The sequence below is a fragment of the Melanotaenia boesemani genome, chromosome 6 (assembly GCF_017639745.1).
Source record: "Melanotaenia boesemani isolate fMelBoe1 chromosome 6, fMelBoe1.pri, whole genome shotgun sequence".
NCBI classification, from domain to species: domain Eukaryota; kingdom Metazoa; phylum Chordata; class Actinopteri; order Atheriniformes; family Melanotaeniidae; genus Melanotaenia; species Melanotaenia boesemani.
In genome coordinates, this window is record NC_055687.1 from 3,957,552 (window position 1) to 3,982,391 (window position 24,840).

At 42.3% G+C, this 24,840-nt stretch overlaps 3 protein-coding genes across 3 annotated transcripts in view; 1 reads left to right on the forward strand and 2 right to left on the reverse strand.

The window, feature by feature from the left end:
• Positions 1–24,840, reverse strand: part of LOC121641689 (E3 SUMO-protein ligase ZBED1-like) — a 631,274-nt gene that overhangs the window by 227,892 nt on the left and 378,542 nt on the right. The gene's annotated exons all lie outside the window — the stretch shown is intronic.
• On the reverse strand, positions 8,462–19,420 carry LOC121641664. The gene is made up of 5 exons (XM_041987942.1): positions 19,354–19,420; positions 10,281–10,414; positions 10,023–10,188; positions 9,565–9,858; positions 8,462–9,298 (listed from the first exon to the last, which is right to left on the reverse strand). Exons 2-5 carry the CDS (start codon positions 10,321–10,323, stop codon positions 8,467–8,469), a joined length of 1,335 nt encoding a protein of 444 aa, XP_041843876.1. The 5' UTR covers positions 10,324–10,414; positions 19,354–19,420; the 3' UTR covers positions 8,462–8,466.
• On the forward strand, positions 15,393–22,291 carry LOC121641665 (G2/M phase-specific E3 ubiquitin-protein ligase-like). The gene is made up of 9 exons (XM_041987943.1): positions 15,393–15,621; positions 15,753–15,808; positions 15,908–15,973; positions 18,781–18,859; positions 18,942–19,156; positions 19,281–19,548; positions 20,306–20,460; positions 20,612–20,850; positions 21,977–22,291. The coding sequence occupies exons 2-9, from the start codon at positions 15,801–15,803 to the stop codon at positions 22,225–22,227; spliced, it is 1,281 nt and encodes a 426-aa protein (XP_041843877.1). The 5' UTR covers positions 15,393–15,621; positions 15,753–15,800; the 3' UTR covers positions 22,228–22,291.

Sequence of the window (24,840 nt, forward strand, 5' to 3'; positions counted from 1 at the left end):
TGTGGTTAAGGTTAAAGTTGGTGCGCCACAATAATTCCCTTGTCCAATATATCCTCTTACATGCTGGGTGTGGTGTTTTCCGGTTGTTGCCATGGTTCTTCATTTTTTATTACATCACGTTTGGTCACGTGAGATGTCCGCCTCGGACGACTAGATTCTAGATCGGTTGCAGGACAGCATTGTTATGTGTGTGTTGTTCTGGGATGAGATTATCGGAGCCACCACACACAGTACCATCAACAGTGTAAAATGCAGGTTTTTTATCTTCACGTGTGAGGTCTCAAACAGATAAAAAAATCTCATAAGATAAAAAAAAAATCTATATGAGTGCACCAGGCCTTAGAAGACAAGCAAAGTCTTGAAAACACTTTTATTGAAGCCTGACTTCATTATAATGCAGGTACAGTAAAGTCACACATTCAGATAGCTATCAGAAATGTGTTTTTTAATAAAAATGTTTAAGACTTTGCTTGTCTTCTAAGATGTCCATGCAGAGAAATGTACACTATCGCCCCTCTGTTGTAACAGATTCGGATGAATCAGTGATTTTGGTGAAACACCTATCTTTGTAAAAGAGATTTGGTAAACTTGTAAAAGTGTTGCAGTCGATGTAATATTGTTTTGCACTTCCTGGCCACCGTACAAATGGCTGAAATGCATTAAATACCAAATTCAGCTCACATTCTTGGTTAAAACAATTATTTATATTTTATTAAAGATAAAGCAACTGAAAACTTATTAGAAACCGGATGTTTGTTCAGTGTGAAAACAGTTTCACGTCCAAGTTATTTAAGATTTTTAGACAGCAAGCAAACTAAAATGACATTAATCCAACATAAACGATGGGAAAGCCTAAAAAGAGCCTTTACGAGACAAATGTAAACTGAATTATTGCTTGTGTAACCGTGGTTATTGCTCGGGTATTTTTGGTTCCTACCCACCCTTGTTTCAGGAGGGAAGATAGAAAACGACGGAATTATTCTCTGAGTAAGTTTCAGAGAGACCGCGAGTCATTAAGCTGTTCCAGTCATAGATAACATAATAAAGATCTTTATAAGAACTCCGACGTATCTGGATACTACTGTTGGTTTCTGTCCTCTGCTGACTCTGTTGTAGATAAATTCTTTATCAAAAGGGCTGCTGATATTAAGAGTCTGCAGACAGAGGTCTTAATGATCTTCCTTTATTCGGCCGAACAGGGGGACACCCCTTCAGGATCAAAAGACCACGTTCATTCTTCTGTTACATCTTATATAGCCTGCCTGTCACTATTCCTGTACAGGGTCACGGCTATGGCAAGCCAAAGTGGTCAAAATTCACCACTCAAATAGCACGTTGACAATTAAACGGCGGAAAAAACGCCGTTTTATGTGGAAAATCGGCGTTAAATGCGCCGTTTTTTCATGCCAAAAACGGCGTATTTTACGCCGTTTCGGTAAACGCCGTAAAAAACGACGTTCTATGCAGTCCCTGTACGGCGCAAAAAGCGGCGTTCAATGACCGCGCGTAAAAAGCGCCGTTTTATGTCACCTTAACGCGCGTTAAAAACGGCGTTTTGTGCAAGCACAACGCGCGTAAAAAACGGCGTTTTCTTATATTATAATTATCCCAGCCCCCTTTTTGACCTGCCACTAAAATTGAACCGTGATCATCCAATCAGTAAAGACATAGAGCAGGCAACACCAGTTGATCACCGATTCGCTTTGCTGTAGAATTGGATTCATTGTTCCAATAAGCCTGTTATGTTTGTTAAGCTATCTGCTTGTGTGCTGACATCTGCAACCAAATGCAAATGCATTCCCATAATACAGACTCAAATATAGATTAGATTAGATTAGATTAGATTAGATTAGACTTTATTATCTCACAGTGGAGAAATTCACTTGTTACAGCAGCTCTTGTTATAGAATAAAGTACAGAGAGGCAAAATAAGGTGAACATGCATCACAGCAAGAAAGTGCAATAGAAATTATTTACAAGTCTAAGAAAAGCAAAAATATGTACCGTTATAATATAAAGATATATATATATATATACACATATACACATATATATATATACATACATATACATACATACATACACACATACATACATACATACATACACACATACATTATATATATATATATATATATATATACATATATATATATATATATACATACACACACACACACTACATCCATACATAAAATAAAATAAAATATAACAACAACCTCACAGACTATATACATATTTACATGGTGATGGTGGGATATGAAGAATATGATGACATTGATAATGGGGGGTATTGCACAGTAAAATATAAATAAATATTACACAGTATTATGACTATACAGATAAGTTGTAGAGTCTGACAGCAGTGGGGATGAAGGACCTGCGGTAGCGCTCCCTCCTACACTGAGGGTGTCTCAGTCTGCTGCTGAAGGAGCTGCTCAGCCCCCCCACAGTCTGGTGCAGTGGGTGAGAGGTGTTGTCCATGATGGATGTGAGCTTGGCCAACATCCTCCTCTCACCCACCTCCTCCACAGAGTCCAGCGGGCAGCCCAGGACAGAGCTGGCCCTCCTGACCAGCTTGTTCAGTCTCTTCCTGTCCCGGTCGGTGCTGCTCGCTCCCCAGCAGACAACGGCGTAGAGGACAGCAGAGGCTACCACAGAGTCATAAAATGTCCTTAGCAGAGGCCTGCATACTCCAAAGGACCTCAGTCTCCTCAGGAGGTGGAGGCGACTCTGGCCCTTCTTGTACAGGGCGTCTGTGTGGTGTGACCAGTCCAGTTTATTGTTGAGGTGAACACCCAGGTACTTGAAACTGTCCACCCGGTCAATCTCCTTCCCCTGGATGTTCACCGGTGTGTGGGGTAGTGTCCTTCTCCAGAAGTCAATCACCATCTCCATGGTCTTACTGGTGTTTAAGCACAGGTGGTTGCGCTCACACCAGTCCACAAAGTCCATGATGACTGACCGGTACTCCAGCTCGTTCCCCTCAGACACACAGCCCACAATGGCTGAGTCGTCAGAGAACTTCTGGAGATGACAGCTGCTGGTGTTATAGGTGAAGTCCGAGGTGTAGAGGGTGAAGAGGAACGGTGAGAGCACTGTTCCCTGAGGGGCCCCCGTGCTGCAGACTACCACCTCAGACACACAGTTCTGCAGACGCACGTACTGTGGCCGGTTGGTGAGGTAGTCGATGGTCCACGCGGCTAGCTTTCCATCCACACCAGCTCCTTCCAGCTTCCCCCGCAGCAGCACCGGCTGGATGGTGTTAAACGCACTGGAGAAGTCAAAAAACATGACTCTCACGACGCTCCCAGCGGTCTCCAGGTGAGCCAGCGCCCTGTGCAGTAGGTAGATGACAGCATCATCCACCCCGATGTTTGGCCTGTAGGCAAACTGCAGCGGGTCCATCGCGGTGCACACCACGGAGCGGAGGTGACCGAGGATGAGCCTCTCCATGGTCTTCATCAGGTGGGAGGTCAAGGCAACGGGTCTGTAATGGTTCGGTTCCTTCGCGTGTGATATCTTAGGAACCGGAACCACACAGGAGGTCTTCCACAGGACAGGGACCTTCTCCAGGCTGAGGCTCAGGTTAAAGATGTACCTGAGCACCTCACAGAGCTGGTCTGCACAGGTCCTGAGCAGCCTGGGGCTGATGCCGTCGGGTCCTGCAGCTTTCCTGTTCTTCAGCCGCCTCAGTTCTCTCCTCACCTGGGCCGATGTAAAGGAGAGGGGGGAGGTGGAGGGCAGTGGGGGGCTGGTGGTCGAGTCCATTGGTGTGGAGTGGAGATGGGGGGTAGGTGAAAGTGGAGGTGAAGATGAAGGTGGTCGGGGGAAGGTGATGGTAGACGCTGGACTGGGGATGTGTGAAGAGGGGGGAGGGGGGGCAGGGAGAGTGGGGTTTGAATCAAATCTGTTAAAAAACAGATTTAAATCATTGGCCCAGCGCTGGTCTCCATCAGCTGTCCCTCTGGCACCACTCTGTCCAAATCCAGAGATCTCCTTCAGCCCTCTCCACACGTCCCGTGTGTTATTCTGCTCCAGCCGCTCCTCCAGCTTCTTCCTGTAGCTGTCCTTGGCTCGCCTGATCTTGTACTGGAGTTCATGCTGAACTCTCCTCTGCTCCTCTCTGTCCCCTGAAATGAAAGCCCTCTTTTTCTGGTTCAGCAGGACTTTAAGCTCAGGGGTCACCCAGGGTTTGTTGTTGGAGAAACACCGCACCCTCCGGGTTGGCACAGTGTTCTCCACACAGAAGCTGATGTAGTCCGTGATGCAGTGGGTCAGGCCATCAATGTCCTCTCCATGAGAGCTGCAGAGTGTCTCCCAGTCTGTGGATTGGAAACAGTCTCTCAGTCTCTCATTGGCCTCATCGGTCCACACTTTCACAGACTTCTTCTGTGCCAGCTGTCTTCTCACCCTGGGTGTGTATTCAGGGAGCAGATGTACGAGGTTGTGATCAGAGCGTCCAAGCGGGGGGAGGGGGGCGGAGGTGTATGCGTCCTTCACATTAGCATACAGTAGGTCCAGCGTCTTGTTCTCCCTGGTGTGGCACTTCACGTACTGGACGAAAGTAGGGAGAGTGGCAGAGAGCGAGGTGTGATTGAAATCCCCGCTGATCAGCAGGAGGGACTGCGGGTGGCGAGTCTGCATCCGAGTCACTGCGCTGTGGAGCAGCTCACAAGCAGCTGCTGCATCGGCCGAGGGAGGGATGTACACATTAAACAGTATAACGTGTGAAAACTCCCTCGGGAGGTAATACAACCGCATACCCACAGCGAGTAACTCAATGTCCCTGGTGCAGAGCTGTTCCTTTACACAGACGTGCGCCGGGTTGCACCATCTCTCGTTGACATACACCGCGAGTCCCCCGCCTTTCCTCTTACCACTCTCCGCCGCACTCCTATCCGCGCGCGAAAGTTTAAATCCATCCAGGGAAACCACAGAGTCCGGAATAAGTCCATTCAGCCACGTCTCCGTTAGACACATGAGGCTACATTCCCTGAACTCCCGCTGTAGCCGGGTCAGCGCCGTGAGCTCCTCGGTCTTGTTAGAGAGGGAACGAACGTTTCCCATAATCACGGAGGGTAAATATGGCCTGTACCTCCGTTTCCTCTCCTGGAGCTTTCTTCCTGCTCTGCAGCCTCTTCTTTTTCTCCGTATCTCCGCGGGAATCTCCGGCTTCTCCGCGTAGAGAAGAGCAGTGCCGCTCAGAGCTAACAGCTGGTCCCTGGTGTAAACAATGGAGCCGTGGCTGAAACCAAAGGTGTCCCCCGCCGAAGTTTGGAAAAGTGCCAAAAGAAGCATATAGGCAGAAATACAGTATTTTATCATTTTTAACTGCCTATATGCTACTTAAAAAACACCATAATGCGGTGTGTATATACACACACCGCAATGTGTATGTGTGTATAGCTATTGCTTATACAGCTATTTAGTTCATGCAGCAATGTACACAGTGACTAGAAAGGCAGAGGCTGGGTTCAGTCTATTTGTATGATGCGTACACTTCCTAAACAATGCTCTGAGCTTAGATGTATCTGTTCATTAAAAGCGACTGATCATATCTGTCAAACAAAACATGACACCATTGACTGCCTTGTGTTCTTATGATTTGTCACAGACTTCCCTATGCCCAGGTTTCAATAAGGCGTCCAATAAAAACTCACACAAAGGAATACTATCCCAAAGCTGGCATGCCACAAATCCCACGGACACTTCAAGTAAGTCATATTTCCAATTATGGTCACCAGATGGCGCTTACATCTCACCTGCAGTTTGCATCCACCTATTGATGATTGATCCGGCTTGATCATCACACAGTGGGCAGGATGGACCCAAACAAGACACCGTACTGTATTCTTATACTTAGCTTAAGGCAATCAATTAAAAATAAATAAATAAATAAATGTCACTATAGTTTATGAATAAACAGGACTATTTTTTGTATTCATCCCCACTATATCCTTTACTGTAGCCAACTTGCTTTTTGTCAAGCAGGCTAGTGACGATGATAATAATAATAATAGCATTGTGAAGAAAGCAGCGGTTTTGTTTCTTGCATATCCTAAACGACTGCTTAACCAGGGAGTTGCCGGTCTCCAATTCTATTGATGTTCCATGGAAAGTAGGCTATATTAACATTCTACATCCCTGTGAAGTTTTTGGAGCTGCACACCACAGGAAAAAGCAGATCACCATTGGATCATCAACACAGCACAGAAGATCTTCAACCGTATGCTCTTTTGAGGACTAGGTCATGTCCAGGTCATGCTGCCTTTAAAAAACTTGCAGCATCATGAAAAACAAATCCTAACCAACACATCATCCGTTCCAATGGCAGGTGATCAAAGCCAGAACAAACTGCACATATCCCAGATCTGTAGCAATTTTAAACGAATATGCCTCACCCTAACTAACATGCAATAGATAAAGTGTTAAATATGACAAATGGTCTGGAATATTGTTGTTAAAATGACACTTTTTCCTAAATTATATATACATATATATATGTATATATATATATATATATATATATATATATATATACACACTGTATATTAAAAAGTATCCCTTTTTTTTTTTTTACCACTGCGTCCCCAACCATGGACACTATAACCACACCAGAGCTGTGATTTGACTTTGATTTAGTCTTTTTTTGTTATTGTTGCATTATTTCATGACATCACATGCATCTGTATACCTTTTGGATTTGTCTTCTGTCACGCAATGTTGACGCTCCAACAAAATGTTATGTCACAATAAATCTTGAATTGAGTCAATTGAATTTGCTTTTAATCTTCTTAAATTCTCTATGTGTATGGTTTTTGCACTGAAATGGAACTACACTCAATTTTGTTATATATTTTATGTACAATGAGAAAAATTGCCATCACCATTTATGATTGGTTAATCTGAACAAAACTCTGTCCTTTCCCTAAATGCAGTGACTAAGAGCCAGGACTATAGGGGTTAACAAGAGAATTAAATAGAATACAATTCTATTCAAAACTATCAAAAATCAACAGACGAGTCTACTACTGATAAGTAAGTTTCCCTTCTCTGACCGATGATGCATCATGCATCCCATGGTATAGTTTTTGTACACTGAGATGATTGGACTTGGATTTATTCAATCAAACTCCGATTAGTCTGATTTTACAGGGAAAATTCAATCATGGTGTGACGAGACTAAGTGACTCTTCTCTTTAGTTCCAACTCAGCATTTGGACATGCACTGTCCAAAATCATCTTCAAACACCACCTTGAATGATCTGTTGCCATTACATGCCCCCTGATCTTTCAACAAGCCCTGTACCACAATGCGCTATTACTCACAAAGATAGCGGCCCTTACAAAGCCAAATTTGGCTTATTTACTATAATGCCCATTAAATAATGATCCAAGCTTTCACTCTCTATGCGTAATGGTAATAGTGATCAAACCGAATGATTCGGATGTGTTTAATGAATCCGAATCTGATCAATGATTCCAGGTTATAGCTGCGACAAGATACTTACTTGACATTGGTCTAGAATCATCTTCAGGTTCCTCCATGACCCATCAAGCTGGCGTGTCTGCCCATTTCTGCACAGGATCGCATCAGTGTTGCAGACAGTCACACGCTCTTCATTTGACTCCTAATCAAAACTGATGTGCCAACATAAACATTGCAGAGTAATTTTGAATTTAATTACAAAATATCTTTAAAACATATTGCAAAGTGTCCATTACAAAATCCACTGAAACATCACTGGTGACTGGGTGCACTGATGGAACCATTTTAATTGCAGCACTGCCAACAAGATCATTAAATACATGGACTGCGTAGATAGACAAATTAACAAAACAGTTATGACAATAACTGATATCATTAACAAAACGTATTACTACCAACTACAAATCAATAATTTTTAATAAACCGTGTCAATAACGAGTAAAATCTGCATCAGTCTCTAAAGACATCTGTATCAGTTAGCCTCTATCAAACTTGTGCAGAACTTTTCAAACATGGAACACTATACAGAAACAAGTTGGTCATGGTCTAGATTGAATTGACCACATTACATAGAAGTGTGTTTAAATCAAATCAATACATTTATTCCAAACAGTGGGGAATGCTGACATATGCTATTTGCTAACTTCCCCGAGAAGTGTCAGAAACGCAGACATATTACCTAATGATGGACTCCTGACTTCACATTATGTGACAGAGTGATATCTCCCTCTCACACACACAGCTAAGCAGGAGGCCAACAGTTTGTGTATACATACATACATACATACACACACACATAAACTGTTGTATACATATATACACACACATATACACATATATATACACCCACACACACACTTCTCCTAATTGGCCCATAGCCAATCTGTTTAGCTACTGAAGAACACACAGGGATGACAAGGTTAGACGGAGTGATGCTGCTAGAGGCATGCCCCCCGGTATAATTGCTTGCAGTTCTAGTTTCTATGGAGATTGTTCATAAAAGAAATCAAGCCAGTAATTATTTCGAGACCAAGGCTTGTTCTAGGGCCACTTAGAGAATCAAACTGTGCCTGTATTTGTTCAACCACAGGACCAGCTATGGTGAAGTTAATGTCTGGCACAGATATAGTCTCTGGCCACTGAAGTAGTGCTCCCAGCTCGTCCGCTCCATCACCACCAGCATCATCATCAGCAGTGCCCATTCCACCCACAGTCACACCAGCAACAGCTGGTGTACCGTTGTCTCCATGAGTTGCAACATTCACTGGCCCAAAGATGTCCAGCATGGCAGTTGAATGTCGGTCTTGTTGCTCAAGGCAGCCACGAACAAAAACCTGGAGTGGACTCTGGTGTCTCTCTGTTCGCAGGCCATGATTGTTCCACTGCTGTGCAAACTCAGTCAAGTCTCTGTTGATCCTTGGCAGAAATACGTAATGGAGAGCCCAGAGATGCATTTCATTGTCAATGTCAATGATGTCTTCCTCCTCCAGGTGGCGAAATAAGTCATAGTAGACATTGGTCACGCCACGCCAAAGATCACCCCAAAGCCTTTCAATGCGTTGATTGTGGGTACTTCTTCCTCTTAGGGCACTACCACGGTCAAAGCCTCTGAAAATGTTCATCATCAACCAGACATCATTGTTCTCACCTCCTCTGTCTGTTCTGACACGGGAGGGCACACCATAGTTGGCCACGGCATTGATGAAGGATGTCAACACTGTACTGCTGCGGTTGTTATTGGAGGCATGAAGGAACACCACAAGGCGACTGTATCCATCAACACCTCCGTGTATGACTATCCTCCACCTAAAGTCATAAAAGAAAAAGAACATGCTTGGAAATGGAAAACAGACTCCAACTTAACAATTATCCTTTTAGCAGTTTGTGTCAAAATTTCACCTCCATGAGACTGACTTTACTGGAAACATCCTTGTATAAAAGGCATGGGTTTTTCTTGCCCAAACTAAGCATGTGTTCTTTAGTAAAGGATCAATGCATATTACATTTTCCTTTAACTATGAGTTGTGTAACAGAACATTTATACAAATATGGAATAATGTAATTTTTATTACCTTATCAGTTTGTGATTCCCATCAATGTGCCACAGCGAATTTGGACCTGCCACCTGATAGGCTCGTCTCTCCGGTCTCCGCAAAACTGCCCTAAGTGCAGCTGCTCCAGGATTTGTCCTCAGCATGCTTGCACGAACCCTACTCCTTTGCACAAGTAAGCCATGAACTCGCAGTGATGCTCGGACAGCCTCTGGACCAAGTTGTTCATTCCCAGCAACAACTTCCAGAACAACATCATCCAAAGCACTGTCTGTGAGTTCTGCATACCGTGATGCCCTGTTGCGCTGAAATCGTCTGTAATGACAAGTTAACCAGAAAAGGACATTCAAGTAATTGAGTCATGTCCTATTTCTCAATATTAATTGTGAATGTAAATTGTTATTTGTTCAGAAGCAGTGGTAAAAGTCCACATATATAAAGTTTCAGAACTGTTAAGTCTAATTTCAAAAGTTACTGACCTGAGACGTCTTCTAACTGTAGATGAGGAAACATTAAGAATTCCTGCGATCTGAGGTGCTGTGAAGCCACAAGATGCAAGAAATGACAGCTGCTGTCCAGTGATTCTGTATTGGGGTCGACCCCTACCTCCAGATCTAACAACTGGTGCCTGATATCCATAATGATCTGTAAGCATGTTTTATATTGAAGTGTAGCATGTCAAAACAAAGTCATAACTTTGTAACAGTTTTGATGCTTAAATAATCATTATTGCCTACCTAGTTGGCCTTGTTGAGGACAGAGTCTGACCTCCTCTATCATGCTGTCCAAGTCATGAAGAAGCTGTTCTGCTTCTGTGTCAGAGATGAGCCTCCCTCTGGCCCACTGAAGGCTCCGATGCAATATTTGGAGCCTGTGGGATGAAAAAAAAAAAATCTGATTTCTATTTATGACAAAGTATCGATAAAACACACTTGCACACACAAGGTAAAAGTGCCTCACATTACCATAATATGAATAATGTCATAGGTTGAGTCACCAGAGTAACTTAAAGATTGCAGTAGGCAGGTCTTCTAAAATGGTGACATTTATTTTACAACTGCTCTGTCAGTGCTCCCAGCACTGGGTTTTGGTCTTCAGAATTTTGTTCAGGCGCTTGGTCCAGATGAGGCGGAACCAAACAGGGAAGATGTCTCCAGTGAGCAGGCGGTGCTTAATGAAAATGGACTCGGACAAGACAGAAGAGCATCCAGGGATGCCGGAGCAAAATCTGGCTCACAGCGCCCAGCCGACCTATGTCAGTGAATGAAGTCTCCCCTGCCCGAAGGAGGAAGGGAACTGCAGCCAGACACCAAACTCCCGGACGATGGAGAAGGCAGCCTGGCCTGACGCCAAGCAACTGCAGCAGCCGAGATAAAGGGAGAGAGATAGTCCACCTGGCAAAGGTAGAACAAATACAGGCTATCCCAACCATGGCCAGCAAACTGCTACACTGGAAACAAAACTAGAAAAAGTTGTTATTAGCATAACAGCACATGTGAATGCTGTCATGCTGAACGAATGGAATGAAATGCTGAAAGATGGCTGAAGATAGTGAAAGATTGCTGAAATGTGCCTTTTGAAAAAGTATTTATTAAGCAGAAGTGAAAAGTTGAAGGATTTAAAGCTCAAACTGGAGTTAAAAGGTGCTGAAAGGCTGAAAGGTTGAACTGAAATGTGCTTAAGATTGCTGAAGATGGCTGAAAAGGGCTGAAATATGGTTGTTGAAGAAGTATATATGAAGATTAAGTCAATAGTTGAAAGGAGTTAAAGCTCAAACTGGTGTTTAAATGTAGTTAAAATGGTGGAAAGCTAAACTTAAATGTGCTTAAGATAGTTCAACATGGCTGAAAATGGCTGAAGTCTGGGTGGTGAAGCATCAGCTGAAGTAATCATGAGGCTGAAGTCAATAGTTAAAGTATTTAAAGCTGAAACTGAATATTAAAAGGTGCTGAACTGGTGGGTTGTAGAACAAATCATTGTAAAAGGCAGAAAGAGCTGAAACAGAGTCGAATTGGCAGCTGAAACACAGTCCATCATGTAAGTGAGCAGCAAAGGATATGATGAGAAGGTCAAGGAGGAGACAGGAGAAGAAGACAGACATATGTGGACTCATTAGGAGGACAAAACCAGGTGAGAAGTCCATGATCTGCATCAATAAAACTGAATGATGATGGATGGTGTATGGGAGGGAGGATGGTGTGTGTTTGGGGGAGTGGTGTATGTTTGGGAGAGTGGGTGATGGAGGGGTGGTGTGTGTGTGTGTGGGAGGATGGGGTACGTGAAGGTGGATGTTTGGTGTAGGAGAGGGAGGACAGTGTATGTGTAGGAGAATGATGTATGTGTGGGAGGATGGGTAGTGGAAGGATGGTGTGTGTGTGTGTGTGTGGGAGGTGTGAAGGTGGAGGATGGTGTATGTGTGGGAGGATGAGTGGTGGAGGGATGATGTGTGTGTGGGAGGATGGGGTAGGTGTGGGAGAGTGTATGGTGGAAGGATGGTGAGTGTGTGGGAGGATGGATGGTGGAAGGATGATGTGTGTGTGGAAGGATGGATGGTGGAAGGATGGTGTGTGTGTGTGGGAGGACAGAGTATGTGAGGGTTGGATGGTGTATGTGTGGGAGGATGAATGGAGGAGTGGAAGGAGAGTGTGTGTGTTTGTGTGTGTGTGTGTTGGTCTGGGGGGGGGCAGGACTGGTTCTCGGGGTGTGCGGCTGGGCGCTGGGGTGTGGGGCTGGCCTCTGGTGGTGGCCGTCTGGGCGGGCCGGGTCCCCCCGGGTGGCGTGCTGGCCCTCGGCCTGTGGGGGAGGGGGGTGTCCCTGCGCTCCTGGGCCCGGGCCCTCTGCCCCGTCTGTCCCGGGCGGCTGGTGCCCGGGGGGGTCGGGGACTGCTGGCCTCGGCCTGCCGGGGCCGGTGCCCTGTGTCCGCGGGGCGGCTCCTGCTGGGGTCTCCTGCTGCTGCCTTCCTGGGCGGGCGAGTGGTCGTCTCTGTGGACCGGTCGGGATCTGTAGCCTATGGGGGGGCTGGTGGCCTGGGTCTCGGGACCGCTGGCCTGACTCTGGCCTCTGTTCAAGTGAGGTGGCATCTGCATGATCACTCTGCATGGTCACTCCTTCCTGAACGTCTCCACACAGTCTTTGCGTCGCCGTGTGGCCGAGTTCTCCAGCATATCCACACAGGTTTCTCTGCGCGTGTTCTTGAATACAGCAGTTTCACTTATATCTATTATCATATTTTTTTTCTTTTTTTTTATTATTTCTGTTCTTATTATTATTATTATTACTCCTACTCTTATTATTATTACTACTACTATTATTATTATTACTATTATTGTGATTATTATTATTGTTACTATTATCAACTAGTTGTGTAATGACCTACTGGCCAGGATGATCTTAGCTATATATGTTGCAAGTAGTATGGATTACATGGTTTTCTGTATAATGTTTTAAGTCCCCACCCGCACTCCCCACACCCTTTCTGTCCCTCTCTCTCCCCTCCCTCTTCTCTCTACTTTCTTTTCTATCTCTCTCTCTCTCTGTCCCCTCCGGTCGAGTCCAGCATTAAGAGTCTGATTTAATAAAGTTTTTCATGTCATCAAGAGGGACTTTATACATGTAGTATAAATCCCTGCTTGATAGAGTAAAATTGCCCAGCACCAGACAGCAGCCAGACAATCATTAGAAAAGAAAAAAACAGAGGTAAAAAAAATAAAAAATAAAAAAAAATAAAACTGAATGAATTAGGTCAAAGGTCAGCTGGCTTCTAACAGCTGAGAACACTCAGTGAGTTGTCATGACGACGGCCCCTCACTTAACTGACAAGACAGAGGAGACCAGAACTGCACTGTTTGCGCACCTCCCAAACAACTCTTGTTTAAAAGAAAACTATAAAAGTTATTCTAATATTTTTTTCACTGTGACCCCCACGAGGGTCTGGGGAACGCAGGGATGTGATTTTTTTTTTTACTGTAATGTGAACAGAATTTAAATGGTGGCGAGTTAAAAACACATAAGAAATGCATTTTCCTCTTAGAATCTAGATTCGAATGGAAGTCTATTGGAGAGGCATGGCTCAACATCTGTACATCCCAGCTCTGTCACGCTTGGTTCTTTTCGATGCCAACTCAAATTCCTCCGTTATGATGTATAATTAATTTGTATATTTATTCACACAATAAATAAAAACAAGATTTTTAAGTGGCTGTCACAGAAAACCTTTGCTAACCACAAGCAACAGTGATGACACTTACGATGAAGTGGCGATCAGGGTATCCTGGCAAGACCAGCCACACCCACTGCCAACGAAGGGAAGAAACCAGCTAGAAAGCTGCCCGATCTGCTCTGCAATTACCAACATGAGTTGCACCTGCTGGGTGCAAATTTAAAAACGCTACAGCTCTGGAATATGTGCAACTTGGAGGGAAGGGGAGAAAGTATTTTCCACCAAACATGCTTCCGTCAAGGTGAGCGTGGAACGACAGTTCAAGGTTTGTTATGCTAATTAATGCTAACGGACTAAGAGATTAAGTAGGGATTGCAGTGAAGCTGAGTTGATACTTTTTTAGATATGGTGAAACGTAACTTATTATTTCACATTAGGACCAAGTTGTGACTAGAAAATATATTCAATAACACTAATAGATCGTGTTCAAGTCAACGACAAGCCTGCAATTATACTTCCTGAAAGCATCTATCAACAAACCTCCGTATTGTCACTTGTTGCGCCCTGACATTGTCCATCAGAAGCCGCCGTGTGCAGTCATTGAGAAGGGTCGTGCAACCAGAAATGAAATTCCTCCGGTTCATGGTTTTTCCAATTGATTCCGAAAAGTCTGCAATCCACTGTTAGTCACTACCTAGCATCCTTGTGACTCAATGGAATTTGTATTTTTTTTTTTTTTTTTTTTCGGGCTAACAAAATCAGAGTAGCTATATTGCCACCTACAGGACTAGCTATGGAAATGCATTAAATCAGTCCTTGCAGGGTTTTTTTCTTTGTAGATGTTTGTTCCCGCCCTTTGGATTCGGCGCAATTTTAGGTCTACAGTCATGGCCGCCAGGAGAAGTTCATCAAGCGGGGCATTTAGGCAAAGAATTAGTGACATTCGGGATAGAATGAATGCACAATTTAGCCGTATTATAAATGAAGACCGCGCTGGAGAAGGGAACTCATTTCTGCATAGGTAAACAATTTTACTGGTGTGTCTTTGGACAATAATGGACAACTTGGACATAAAAGTTGTACATATGCAAGTAAGATTTAGCTTGTTGCAGGATAAGTTGTGCCACCCAAGCGGTACAGATGCTGGTAGCATACATGCCATCTTAGATCACTTTAAATTGTGAATGTTTTAGAAGACAATAAGAGGCCTGGGTACTGAAGCAGTGTGTAATTAATAACAAACGACTTTTCATTTAATTCAGTTCCCCGGTAAAGAGGTATGTACTACTAAGTCTTAAGTAACCCTTTACAGAGGTGTCCTTTTTTATTCATTCTGTTAAACACTGGCAAAGGTTTTTGTTGTTGGGCAACTATTTTACAAATGTTATCTCAATGTTGCTTGGTAATCTACTGCATAAATTGTGTGTACAAGTGTGGGTGCTCCTTTTTTTTTTAACAGCAATGTAATACACTGGCTCTTTCTATTGCATTCACAGTTTTGAAGCTTTCAGACAAGTGGGTGCTGGACGTGATCGGCAACGCCGACATTGGAGAGCTGTGAGTCGGCAAGTAACATTCAAGGTGTCCGTGTTAAGGACTCCCACACTCACCTTGTAAGTGGGTAAGCCATCACTTTAAGCTATTTCAGTTTTTCCATTGTGATTTTTGTCTAATCTGTTATACAGTAACTAACATTATTCACAGATGCCACGCCTGCGTGTAGGGTTGTTGTCCCTTTGGGTCTCAACCAGGAAGAATTTCTGCAGGTTCTGCGAGAATCCATTCCCGATATACCACAGGAGTTTGAACTGTGCAGAGTGACGGGGCAGAGACAGATTGTGCCATTGGTGGAGCAGACACCAAGTGATATAAAAGCCAGAAATGCTCTGGGGCGCTCTAATCTGTATCTGCGTCCAAAGGTATTTCAAAATGTTACAGTTGTCAGGGTTTGGCTTGCTTGCAAGAATAGTGTTTCTTGGATTATTGTATGTTGACCAGTTTTTAAAATGGTTTACTTTAAAATCATGACATTAAATGTAATGATTCATAGATTACTGATTCAAGTGGAACTGCACCTAATCAATCTGTCAACCACGTAATGGCAAGGTAACTTCATATATATGTGTATATATGTATATGTGTATATATGTGTGTGTGTATGTGTGTGTGTAATAATAAAAATAAAAATTTTTTTTATTTATGCAGCACTGTAGCAGACCACATTCCACAAATAAGCTTGGGTAGCCATCAGCCAAATCCAGAGGTTGACAGGTGAGTAGGGCTTTTTTTTTTTTTTTTTTTTTTTTTTTTTTTTTTTTTGTTTTTGTTTGTTTACCCCTCCTTGTCCTTGTAGGTGAGTAGTTTCTTTTACATGTATAACTAATCAATTTTTAGTCATATGTAGAGGATGTGCTGGGATTAGGGATGGCTCGATACCACTTTTTCACATCCGATACCGATACTGCAGCTTTGAGGATCGGCCGATACCGATCCAAGACGATCCATTGCCTTTATCATATTACTGGCGTTGTCCCGCAAGATTACATGGATTCTGCTCTTCTCGATTTTCCATACATTCAGTATTTCCTCCGTTGCTGCAGCGATTGCTTCTCCATTGTGAGAGCCACGAAACTGCTTAGCTTGTAGCACAGCTTTCTGCAAAGTAAAACTTGAGTCTATCCACTGTGCCGTCAGACTGATTAGAGACACTGGACACACGTCTGAACTCCAAATGTCAGTTGTTAAGCTAACCACGACTGGGCTTTCCAAACGTTTAGAGATGAACTCGCACACCTGTTTGTACTTCAGTGGGATTAGTGTATCAGAGATGCTGTGGCGGTTTGGTAGCTGATAGCGCGGCTCCAAATGTTGTACCAAACCTCGAAAACCCACATTCTCCACAACACAAAGTGGTTGGTCATCCAGCAATATAAACTCAACAATTTTTTCTGTTATCATTTTGGCCTTTGTGCTCTCTGGAGCGAGTTTAGCAGTTTTCTGTAGTGTTTCCTGCAATGATGGTTGTCGCGGTTCGCTTTTCTTTGCACTCGCATGTAAAAACTCTGCGTACTCCTTTCCATGATGCTTCTTCAGGTGCTTTATTAAGTTCGTTGTGTTAAAATGTCCGACTGTGCTTCCACCCCTTGAGACACTAGTTTTACAAATGTTACATTCGGCTGTTTTACTTTTCTCCTCCGTTAACACAAAGTAACTCCACACAGCAGACATGACGACAGATCTGCTGGCTTCTGCTGCTCACGTGAGGAAAACAGGCACATGGCAACCATGGTAACGGGCAGCTCCCCTTTGTTACGGCAGGTCGCGCAAAGTCAAGTTAAGATGTATGACTTTTTTTCCCCCCCAAAGATAGTTTGGGCTTATGGATCGGATCGGACGGGTTCTAATAAAAAAATCCGATGCCCGATCCAGTCATTTTGACCTGGATCGGACCCGATACCGATCCAGTGGATTGGATCGGACCATCCCTAGCTGGGATGCGTCCAAGCTTTTGGGCTCTTTTTTTAAAATAACCGTGTGGGCAAGTGCTCACTGTACATAACCCAGAGAAGCATCATGGTTGGGTATTCCATTATCACAGTTGACAGTCACTCCATGTTTGTGTCAAATGGATAAAATGAAATTCCATAGGTGCTAAACCAGTTAGAGAAGGGATCTCTAAATCTGGTCCTCAAGGGCCAGTGTCCTTTTAGGTATTGAATAAATCCCTACTACAACATACCTGATTCAAGTAAAAATGATTTCCACACTTGTCAAGTCGCACAAGTCTGTTAATGATAAGAAATGATCTAAGACAGTTTATCATTTCTTATTTTAGCTTTGGTTGTTACATATGGAGCTGGCCAAGTGATATCCTGTATGGTGGCTCCCAGGGCTTGACTTTTTAGTTGGGGGCATTTCTGTATATTCTCTTTATACCACTAAATTCTTCTTGTTCATGCAGAGCTCTAGCAGTCCCGAGTACCCACACAATTGGTGATGATGGGCATCGTCCCCCAATTTTGGAGGTTGACAGGTGAGAAACAAATTTTTTTTTTTTTTTTTTTGCTTTTTGCTATTTGCTTTTTGTCCATTTTCTCATATACATTTTTTTTTCTTCTGATATCCGTGTCCAATGGCACAAGAAAAACTGTGAAGCTGACAATAAAGACTCAATGTTATGATTTACTGATAGCTGTTTCTAGGAATGTTTGTTACTGAAATAAAAAAAAAAACAATTTTAAAGGCAGAATTTGTAAGATTTTTAGACTTTTTGTCAAAAATAACTTAAATCATTTTTAGACAGTTAAACATGTTGTTCGCCATCATTCCTTATGTGAGATTTCATTAAATTACAAAGTTATTGACCCTTTTTTTTTTTTTTTTTTTTTTTTTGTTTTTTTTTTTAACCAGTAGTGATTTATAAGCTAATTTATAGCAGAGTCGTGCTGATCTACAGCTCAGAAAGCAACTTCCTCCCAAGGAACTGTGCTTCCATAATATAAAAAGCCTATAGGCGGCATACTGGTACTGCTGGTTGTCATCCCCAGGCTCCGTGACCTGGCCAAGTGCTGTCACATCCTCCCAATACTGCCTAAATATTTTAAGAGACTCTTCTTCATTGAGGCAATATTGGGTGAAATGTGGTAGTTTGCTGATGCAGTTATCTGGTGTCTGACCACAACAAATCCTCTCCCTGTCAGTTTGCATTTCCCTGCATAACCCACAGATAAACCAGGGTATTCCTGGAAATTCAGCTGCCTCTGAGACACTGCAATTGTTCTGTTGCAACAGAAGAACATTAAAAAAAAAAAAAAATCAGGCCTGGTTTCCTTTTGTGGAGCTGTGATGAGAGTCTTCTTAGGCCCTCAGTTTTTGTCATTGAAAGTCTCTGCAAAGTTTACTGCCACATGGTGTTTGAAAGAATTGCATTGAAAAATTACAAATTCTGCCTTTTTAATAGAAATACAATGTTTTTTTGCAGGGTACACATGAATCTAAATGTTGAAAATGGTGTCAGGCTTACAACATGTTTGTCTCTTTTTGGTGTGTGTGTCTGTGTGTGCGCGCGCTTTATTTAGGGATGACTTCTACACACAATCGGACTTTTCCGACATGGAGGACACACTAATGGACTCTCTGGATGTCGATGATTCTAATGTTTGTGTTTATGCTTATGTTTAAGACCTATTTGCTAATGTGTTTTAATTCTTTTTATTAATGAACATTAAATGTTTTTCAGGATGACGTTGAACTTTCTTCAGCACTAAAAGACTTCCAGGTCTCCAATTTGGATGATGAGATGTCATTTACTGTGATTGCACGACGCAGACATATATTAAAGAGTGCAGTAATGGCATTAGCAAAGCCCTACTTTGCGTGGAACAAGGTGCCTAATGTAGAATTTGTAGGGGAGATGGCAGATGATTATGGTGGGCCAAGAAGAGAGTTTTTCCGGTAAGACTCTGTAAACAATCAATTTTAAATTCTAAATTTTTTACTTTTTATTTCATTATCTTTATGTGTTTTTTTTGGGGGGGGGTGGGGGGGGGGGGGGGGGGGGTTTGTTTGTTTCCTGCAGTCTACTCATGATTGACCTCCAGACCTCCATGGGGGTTTTGGAAGGACAACCTGGAAACTCGCTTTTTACTTACAGCCAAGAACTTCTGTCCAGTAAAAAGTATTATGCAGCAGGGAAGATGTGTGCTTGGTCCATCATGCACAATGGGCCAGGACCACGATGTCTCAATCGCCACCTGTATCTTTTAATGTGTGGCCAGGACCCAGAGCTGGAGGGAGTCAGCCTTGAGATCTTCTTTGACCAGGACCTCAAATCAAGAATAGAAAAAGTAAAGATTTATGTTTCCTTTTTTTTTTTTTTTTTTTTGTGTGTGTATGTGTTAAGAAAACAATAACAAAGAAATCATTTGTGTATCTAACATCACAAGAAACATAAAATCTAAAAAGAATGTGATGCATCATTAAAAGTGAATAATGGGTTCATTTAAGTTTTTTCCCAGTATTAGTTAAAGTAATTGCTGTTCCCTCTGTTACGCTGATAGCATTAGTTCTTACTTTCACTATTAAACATGGGTTCTATTGTTTCTTCCATCTGATTTCATCAAACTTTTAAGTGATCTCTAATCAACATCACTGAGGATGTTTTTCCAACCAGATTTCTTCATGAAAGATGTTGGGTCTCCACGATCCTTCCAGTTTTTAATGTCTTGGACAGTTCAGAACTCAGTTTTAGTAGTTTCTGTATTTCATTACATGTTTTCTCTGCTTGATTCCGATGACCTGAGCGTTCTTAAACATCTGTTCCACGACCACAAGATGTGCCTTTCCACATGCTTAAGAACTGAGAAACTGCTTATTGCGTCAATTGTGGTTAAATAACTTTTTTTTTTTTTTTTTTTTTTTTTCATCTGAAACATCATCCATGCAGTAACTATCCAATGAGAGGCTTGCACCCATTTCCTTAATTGAATACAGGTGGCCACTTAAAAAAAAAATCTTCTTTGTCTAGGCAGTGTATAACTATATTTTTCAAAATAACCTGCCTTATAGTGATAACTAATCATGAATTTGCTTGCGTTTCAAAAGGTTGCCAACTGCAGCACTCCCCAAGACCTCGAGGAGGTCAAAGAAAGCCTTGGCGACTGGATAGCGGGCTGTGGAGCCCCACATATCTACACAGCTACACTGGATGACATGACACGGATAAAAAATGAGTTGGTTGCTCATTTTCTGTTCCACCGGTTAGTATACATTGACTGTCAAGTTATAGGGTAATAGCACTTATAAGTTATATTAGAAATGGGGGGGACAACCAGGAGCTACATACCAGTGTTGCAAAACTTGTCTTACTTTTTTTAAAAAGTAATCAACAGCTAAATTTGTGGTCAACAGGGTTGCAAGTGTTGTCCAGCAGTTTATTGCTGGAATGGATGCATGTGGCCAGTTTTGGCAAATGGTGAAGAGGTTTTGGAAGCAGTTCCTTCCTGTCTTTACGAACACGGGACAAAAACTCACAAGGAACATCTTCCAAAACCTCTTCACCATTGCCTGGAGTCCTCTGGGGAGCAACCGTCGTGATGCTGAGGAGGAAACCATCTTCTTGTGGGAGTGGTGGCTCATGGCGATTCAAGGTGTGTTTATAATTAATGTAATGGTACCATGTTGCAAAGTAAGTTGATAAACCACTAAAATCATTTTTTGAAAATATCAGTGCCAGAAGAAATGTTAGTTGATCCTAGTTGTCATTCTGACTCAACATAATTTTTTTTTTTTTTTTTTTATTTAAACTTTGTACTCAACCTGCTCAGCTTCTGGGCAAGTCTGGTTCACTGAACATCTTATGTGATGTGTACATTTAAACACAGGATTCCAGGAACTGTATTTATGATTTGGAGGAGAATGACTTGACCATAGCTGGGTTTGGTATTGTCATCAGGGAAGCAAATATTGAGGTGGTTCCTTTTTGCTCATGGTTTTGGAGGGAAAAGACTGGTCTGGTCTAAATGGTTGGATTATACAACTTCCTGGTGGTTCCAGTTGGGTAACAGGTATTGGTGGGTGTGGTGATGGTAAGGTGGTGGAAGACAACTTTTAATTTAACACATACCCTATCAGTTGTCCCTAATCCAAAAGAATATAATCCATTATTATGGACAGAAACATCATAATGATTATTATGATAAAGGATTATATTTATATAGTGCTTTTCAAGGTACCACAAGCGTTTAATATTGAATCCGTTATTCATTGACTCCATTCATTCTTGGTGATGGTAAGCTACATGAGTAGCTACAACTCTCCTGGAGCAGACTGATGGAAATGTGACAATGGCACTTAATGCAATAATTAATTAATGGTGTGTATGTATATAATTTCATTAACTCTCACACTTGCAGAATATGCAAACTGTAAAACCAATCCAAATTACAGAGAATTTTAAAGAATGTATGAATTGTAAAAACATCAGATTGTCAAATTACTGGTGTTGTAACCTATACCAGCTAACACAAATCAAGCAAGCTATAACGGAAAGCACAATTAATGCTCATATGAGGACTTCTCTATACAAGTTTCCAGTGAATAAAATTTATGTTAAGGACCTGATGAGATCAAGCACACAGTTAAGTGACATTGTCTAACTGAAAAAATAGACATCATACTTATGGTTAACATGGTTAATACCATATTAACCATAAATCTTACTGTTGATCATGTGCACATTGTTTTTTTTTTTGTTTTGTTTTTTTTTATATACAGAGCAAGAGGTGGACCTTACATTCGAGGAAGTACTCGTCTTTGTGAGTGGAGCCGACTGTCTGCCCCCGTTAGGCTTCTCCCAGGGGTGCACAGTTGAATTCTTTGACCAAGAAGTAGGAACGCGGCGCCTGCCCTATGCATCCACGTGTAGCCTGTCCATCTTCCTTCCAAGGGGAGTCAAGGAAGAAGCAGATTTTAGAGAACTGATGGACACCGCCCTGAGGGGTTCATTGGGATTTGGGAAGGTGTAGGTCAGGGCTGCTTGACGTAGTCCGTTATCTCCCCTCCAAACCCAACAGGACACACACACAGGTGAAGCAAATAACCAAGTTCATCCGCCAGCTTGTTTCTGTATGGCGTTCCATGTTTAAATGAAAAGTTCAGCACAAATTGTTCAGAGGCTGACTGATGCAGCTGTATTTAGAGACTTATGCATATTTTGTTTACTGTCATTGACACTGTTATTAAAAATATTGTGCTTGTGTAGTTGGTAGTGATATTTTTCATTGCTGTGATATCACCATGTCATAACTGTTTTGTTCATTTGTCTTTCTACATAGTCCATATTTTAATGATCTTGTGTTTACTGTCCTGACTGGCAGGGACATGCTGCCATCAAAATGCTTCTTCTATGTCTACTTCTCAGATATTGTTCCAGAGTGGGAACAAACAAATGCTGGGGGCATTTTCTTATCTTCCGCTAAGCTGTGTTGCAGAGCTATGTCCCCACCTGTCTAAATACCTCTGTCATATTGGCACCCTGAAATGACTGCAGGCCAGAGGCATTAAACATCACAAAATGCTTCAAACTGCAAAATAAGATGGGGGGGGGGGGGGGGGGGGGGGGGGGGGAACTTTATTGATCCCACAGGAGGGAAAGTAACTTGTTAAAGCAGGTCACACAGTAAAATGTACAAATACATTTGAGGAAAGTGGAGTAGTGAAAGCTGGCTTTCCAGCCATCCTGGATCGTCATCAGATCAGTATGCAAACACTAACAACAGGTCAACTGATGATGCTATCATATCTGCACGCTGCTCTTTGAGTTGTCCATGCTAGTTATACAGCACAGCATGTGCCTATAGATAAAAGGATTTTTCAACAAATAAACCACAGTAACTGTCAGGATGAGCCTTTGTGCTTGCTCCACCCTGATCCTGACTAGAGGAGCGCCACAGAGTTGTGTGCTGATACACTTAATTTTCTGGCTGTACAAAAATAAGTGTGACCTGTCACATTACGCTAGTGCTATCATCACATTTGCAAATGACATGACAAAAGGGTGATGCGGAACATGAGTCACATGGATCTAGACGTGGTTGAATTGTCAAGCGGTTATGAGTAAATCACAGTGGTTTTGCAAGAGAGAGGAGGGCTGTGTAGTGGCATTGTTTTTTTTATTTTTTTTTTATTTTTTTTTTAGATTGATTGCCTTAAGCTACGCATAAGAATACAGTATGGTGTCCTGTTTGGCCGTCCTTTAGGATATGCAAGAAACAAAACCGCTGCTTTCTTCACAATGCTATTATTATTATCATCGTCACTAGCCTGCTTGACAAAAAGCAAGTTGGCTACAGTAAAGGATATAGTGGGGATGAATACAAAAAAATAGTCCTGTTTACTCATAAACTATAGTGACATTTATTTATTTATTTTTTTTTAATTGATTGCCTTAAGCTAAGTATAAGAATACAGTACGGTGTCTTGTTTGGGTCCATCCTGCCCACTGTGTGATGATCAAGCCGGATCAATCATCAATAGGTGGATGCAAACTGCAGGTGAGATGTAAGCGCCATCTGGTGACCATAATTGGAAATATGACTTACTTGAAGTGTCCGTGGGATTTGTGGCATGCCAGCTGGGATAGTATTCCTTTGTGTGAGTTTTTATTGGACGCCTTATTGAAACCTGGGCATAGGGAAGTCTGTGACAAATCATAAGAACACAAGGCAGTCAATGGTGTCATGTTTTGTTTGACAGATATGATCAGTCGCTTTTAATGAACAGATACATCTAAGCTCAGAGCATTGTTTAGGAAGTGTACGCATCATACAAATAGACTGAACCCAGCCTCTGCCTTTCTAGTCACTGTGTACATTGCTGCATGAACTAAATAGCTGTATAAGCAATAGCTATACACACATACACATTATGGTGTTTTTTAAGTAGCATATAGGCAGTTAAAAATGATAAAATACTGTATTTCTGCCTATATTTGAGTCTGTATTATGGGAATGCATTTGCATTTGGTTGCAGATGTCAGCACACAAGCAGATAGCTTAACAAACATAACAGGCTTATTGGAACAATGAATCCAATTCTACAGCAAAGCGAATCGGTGATCAACTGGTGTTGCCTGCTCTATGTCTTTACTGATTGGATGATCACGGTTCAATTTTAGTGGCAGGTCAAAAAGGGGGCTGGGATAATTATAATATAAGAAAACGCCGTTTTTTACGCGCGTTGTGCTTGCACAAAACGCCGTTTTTAACGCGCGTTAAGGTGACATAAAACGGCGCTTTTTGCGCGGTTCAGGGACTGCATAGAACGTCGTTTTTTACGGCGTTTACCGAAACGGCGTAAAATGCGCCGTTTTTGGCATGAAAAACGGCGCATTTAACGCCGATTTTCCACATAAAACGGCGTTTTTTCCGCCGTTTAATTGTCAACGTGCTATTTGAGTGGCGAATTTTGACCACTTTGGCTTGCCATACACGGCATACAGGCAGCCGTTTAGGGGACTGCTGACTAGCTGACATCATTTCGATATCATGTTATAATATCAAGGCTATTAATATTCTGCTTACCAAGGACAGTACACCTGTTGTTTTCCATTACGACTCTGATGCATTAATACTTCCACA

What these genes read in the sequence shown, in the direction of transcription:
- LOC121641664 (XM_041987942.1), bottom strand. Translation starts at nt 10,323, where the DNA reads ATGATAGAGGAGGTCAGACTCTGTCCTCAACAAGGCCAACTAG. An exon ending in TCCTCAACAAGGCCAACTAG is followed by an intron (nt 10,189 to 10,280) that starts GTAGGCAATAAT and finishes ACATGCTTACAG; the next exon opens with ATCATTATGGATATCAGGCA. An exon ending in ACAGTTAGAAGACGTCTCAG is followed by an intron (nt 9,859 to 10,022) that starts GTCAGTAACTTT and finishes TTGTCATTACAG; the next exon opens with ACGATTTCAGCGCAACAGGG.
- LOC121641665 (XM_041987943.1), top strand. An exon ending in TGGATGTCGATGATTCTAAT is followed by an intron (nt 18,860 to 18,941) that starts GTTTGTGTTTAT and finishes AATGTTTTTCAG; the next exon opens with GATGACGTTGAACTTTCTTC. An exon ending in TCAAATCAAGAATAGAAAAA is followed by an intron (nt 19,549 to 20,305) that starts GTAAAGATTTAT and finishes GCGTTTCAAAAG; the next exon opens with GTTGCCAACTGCAGCACTCC.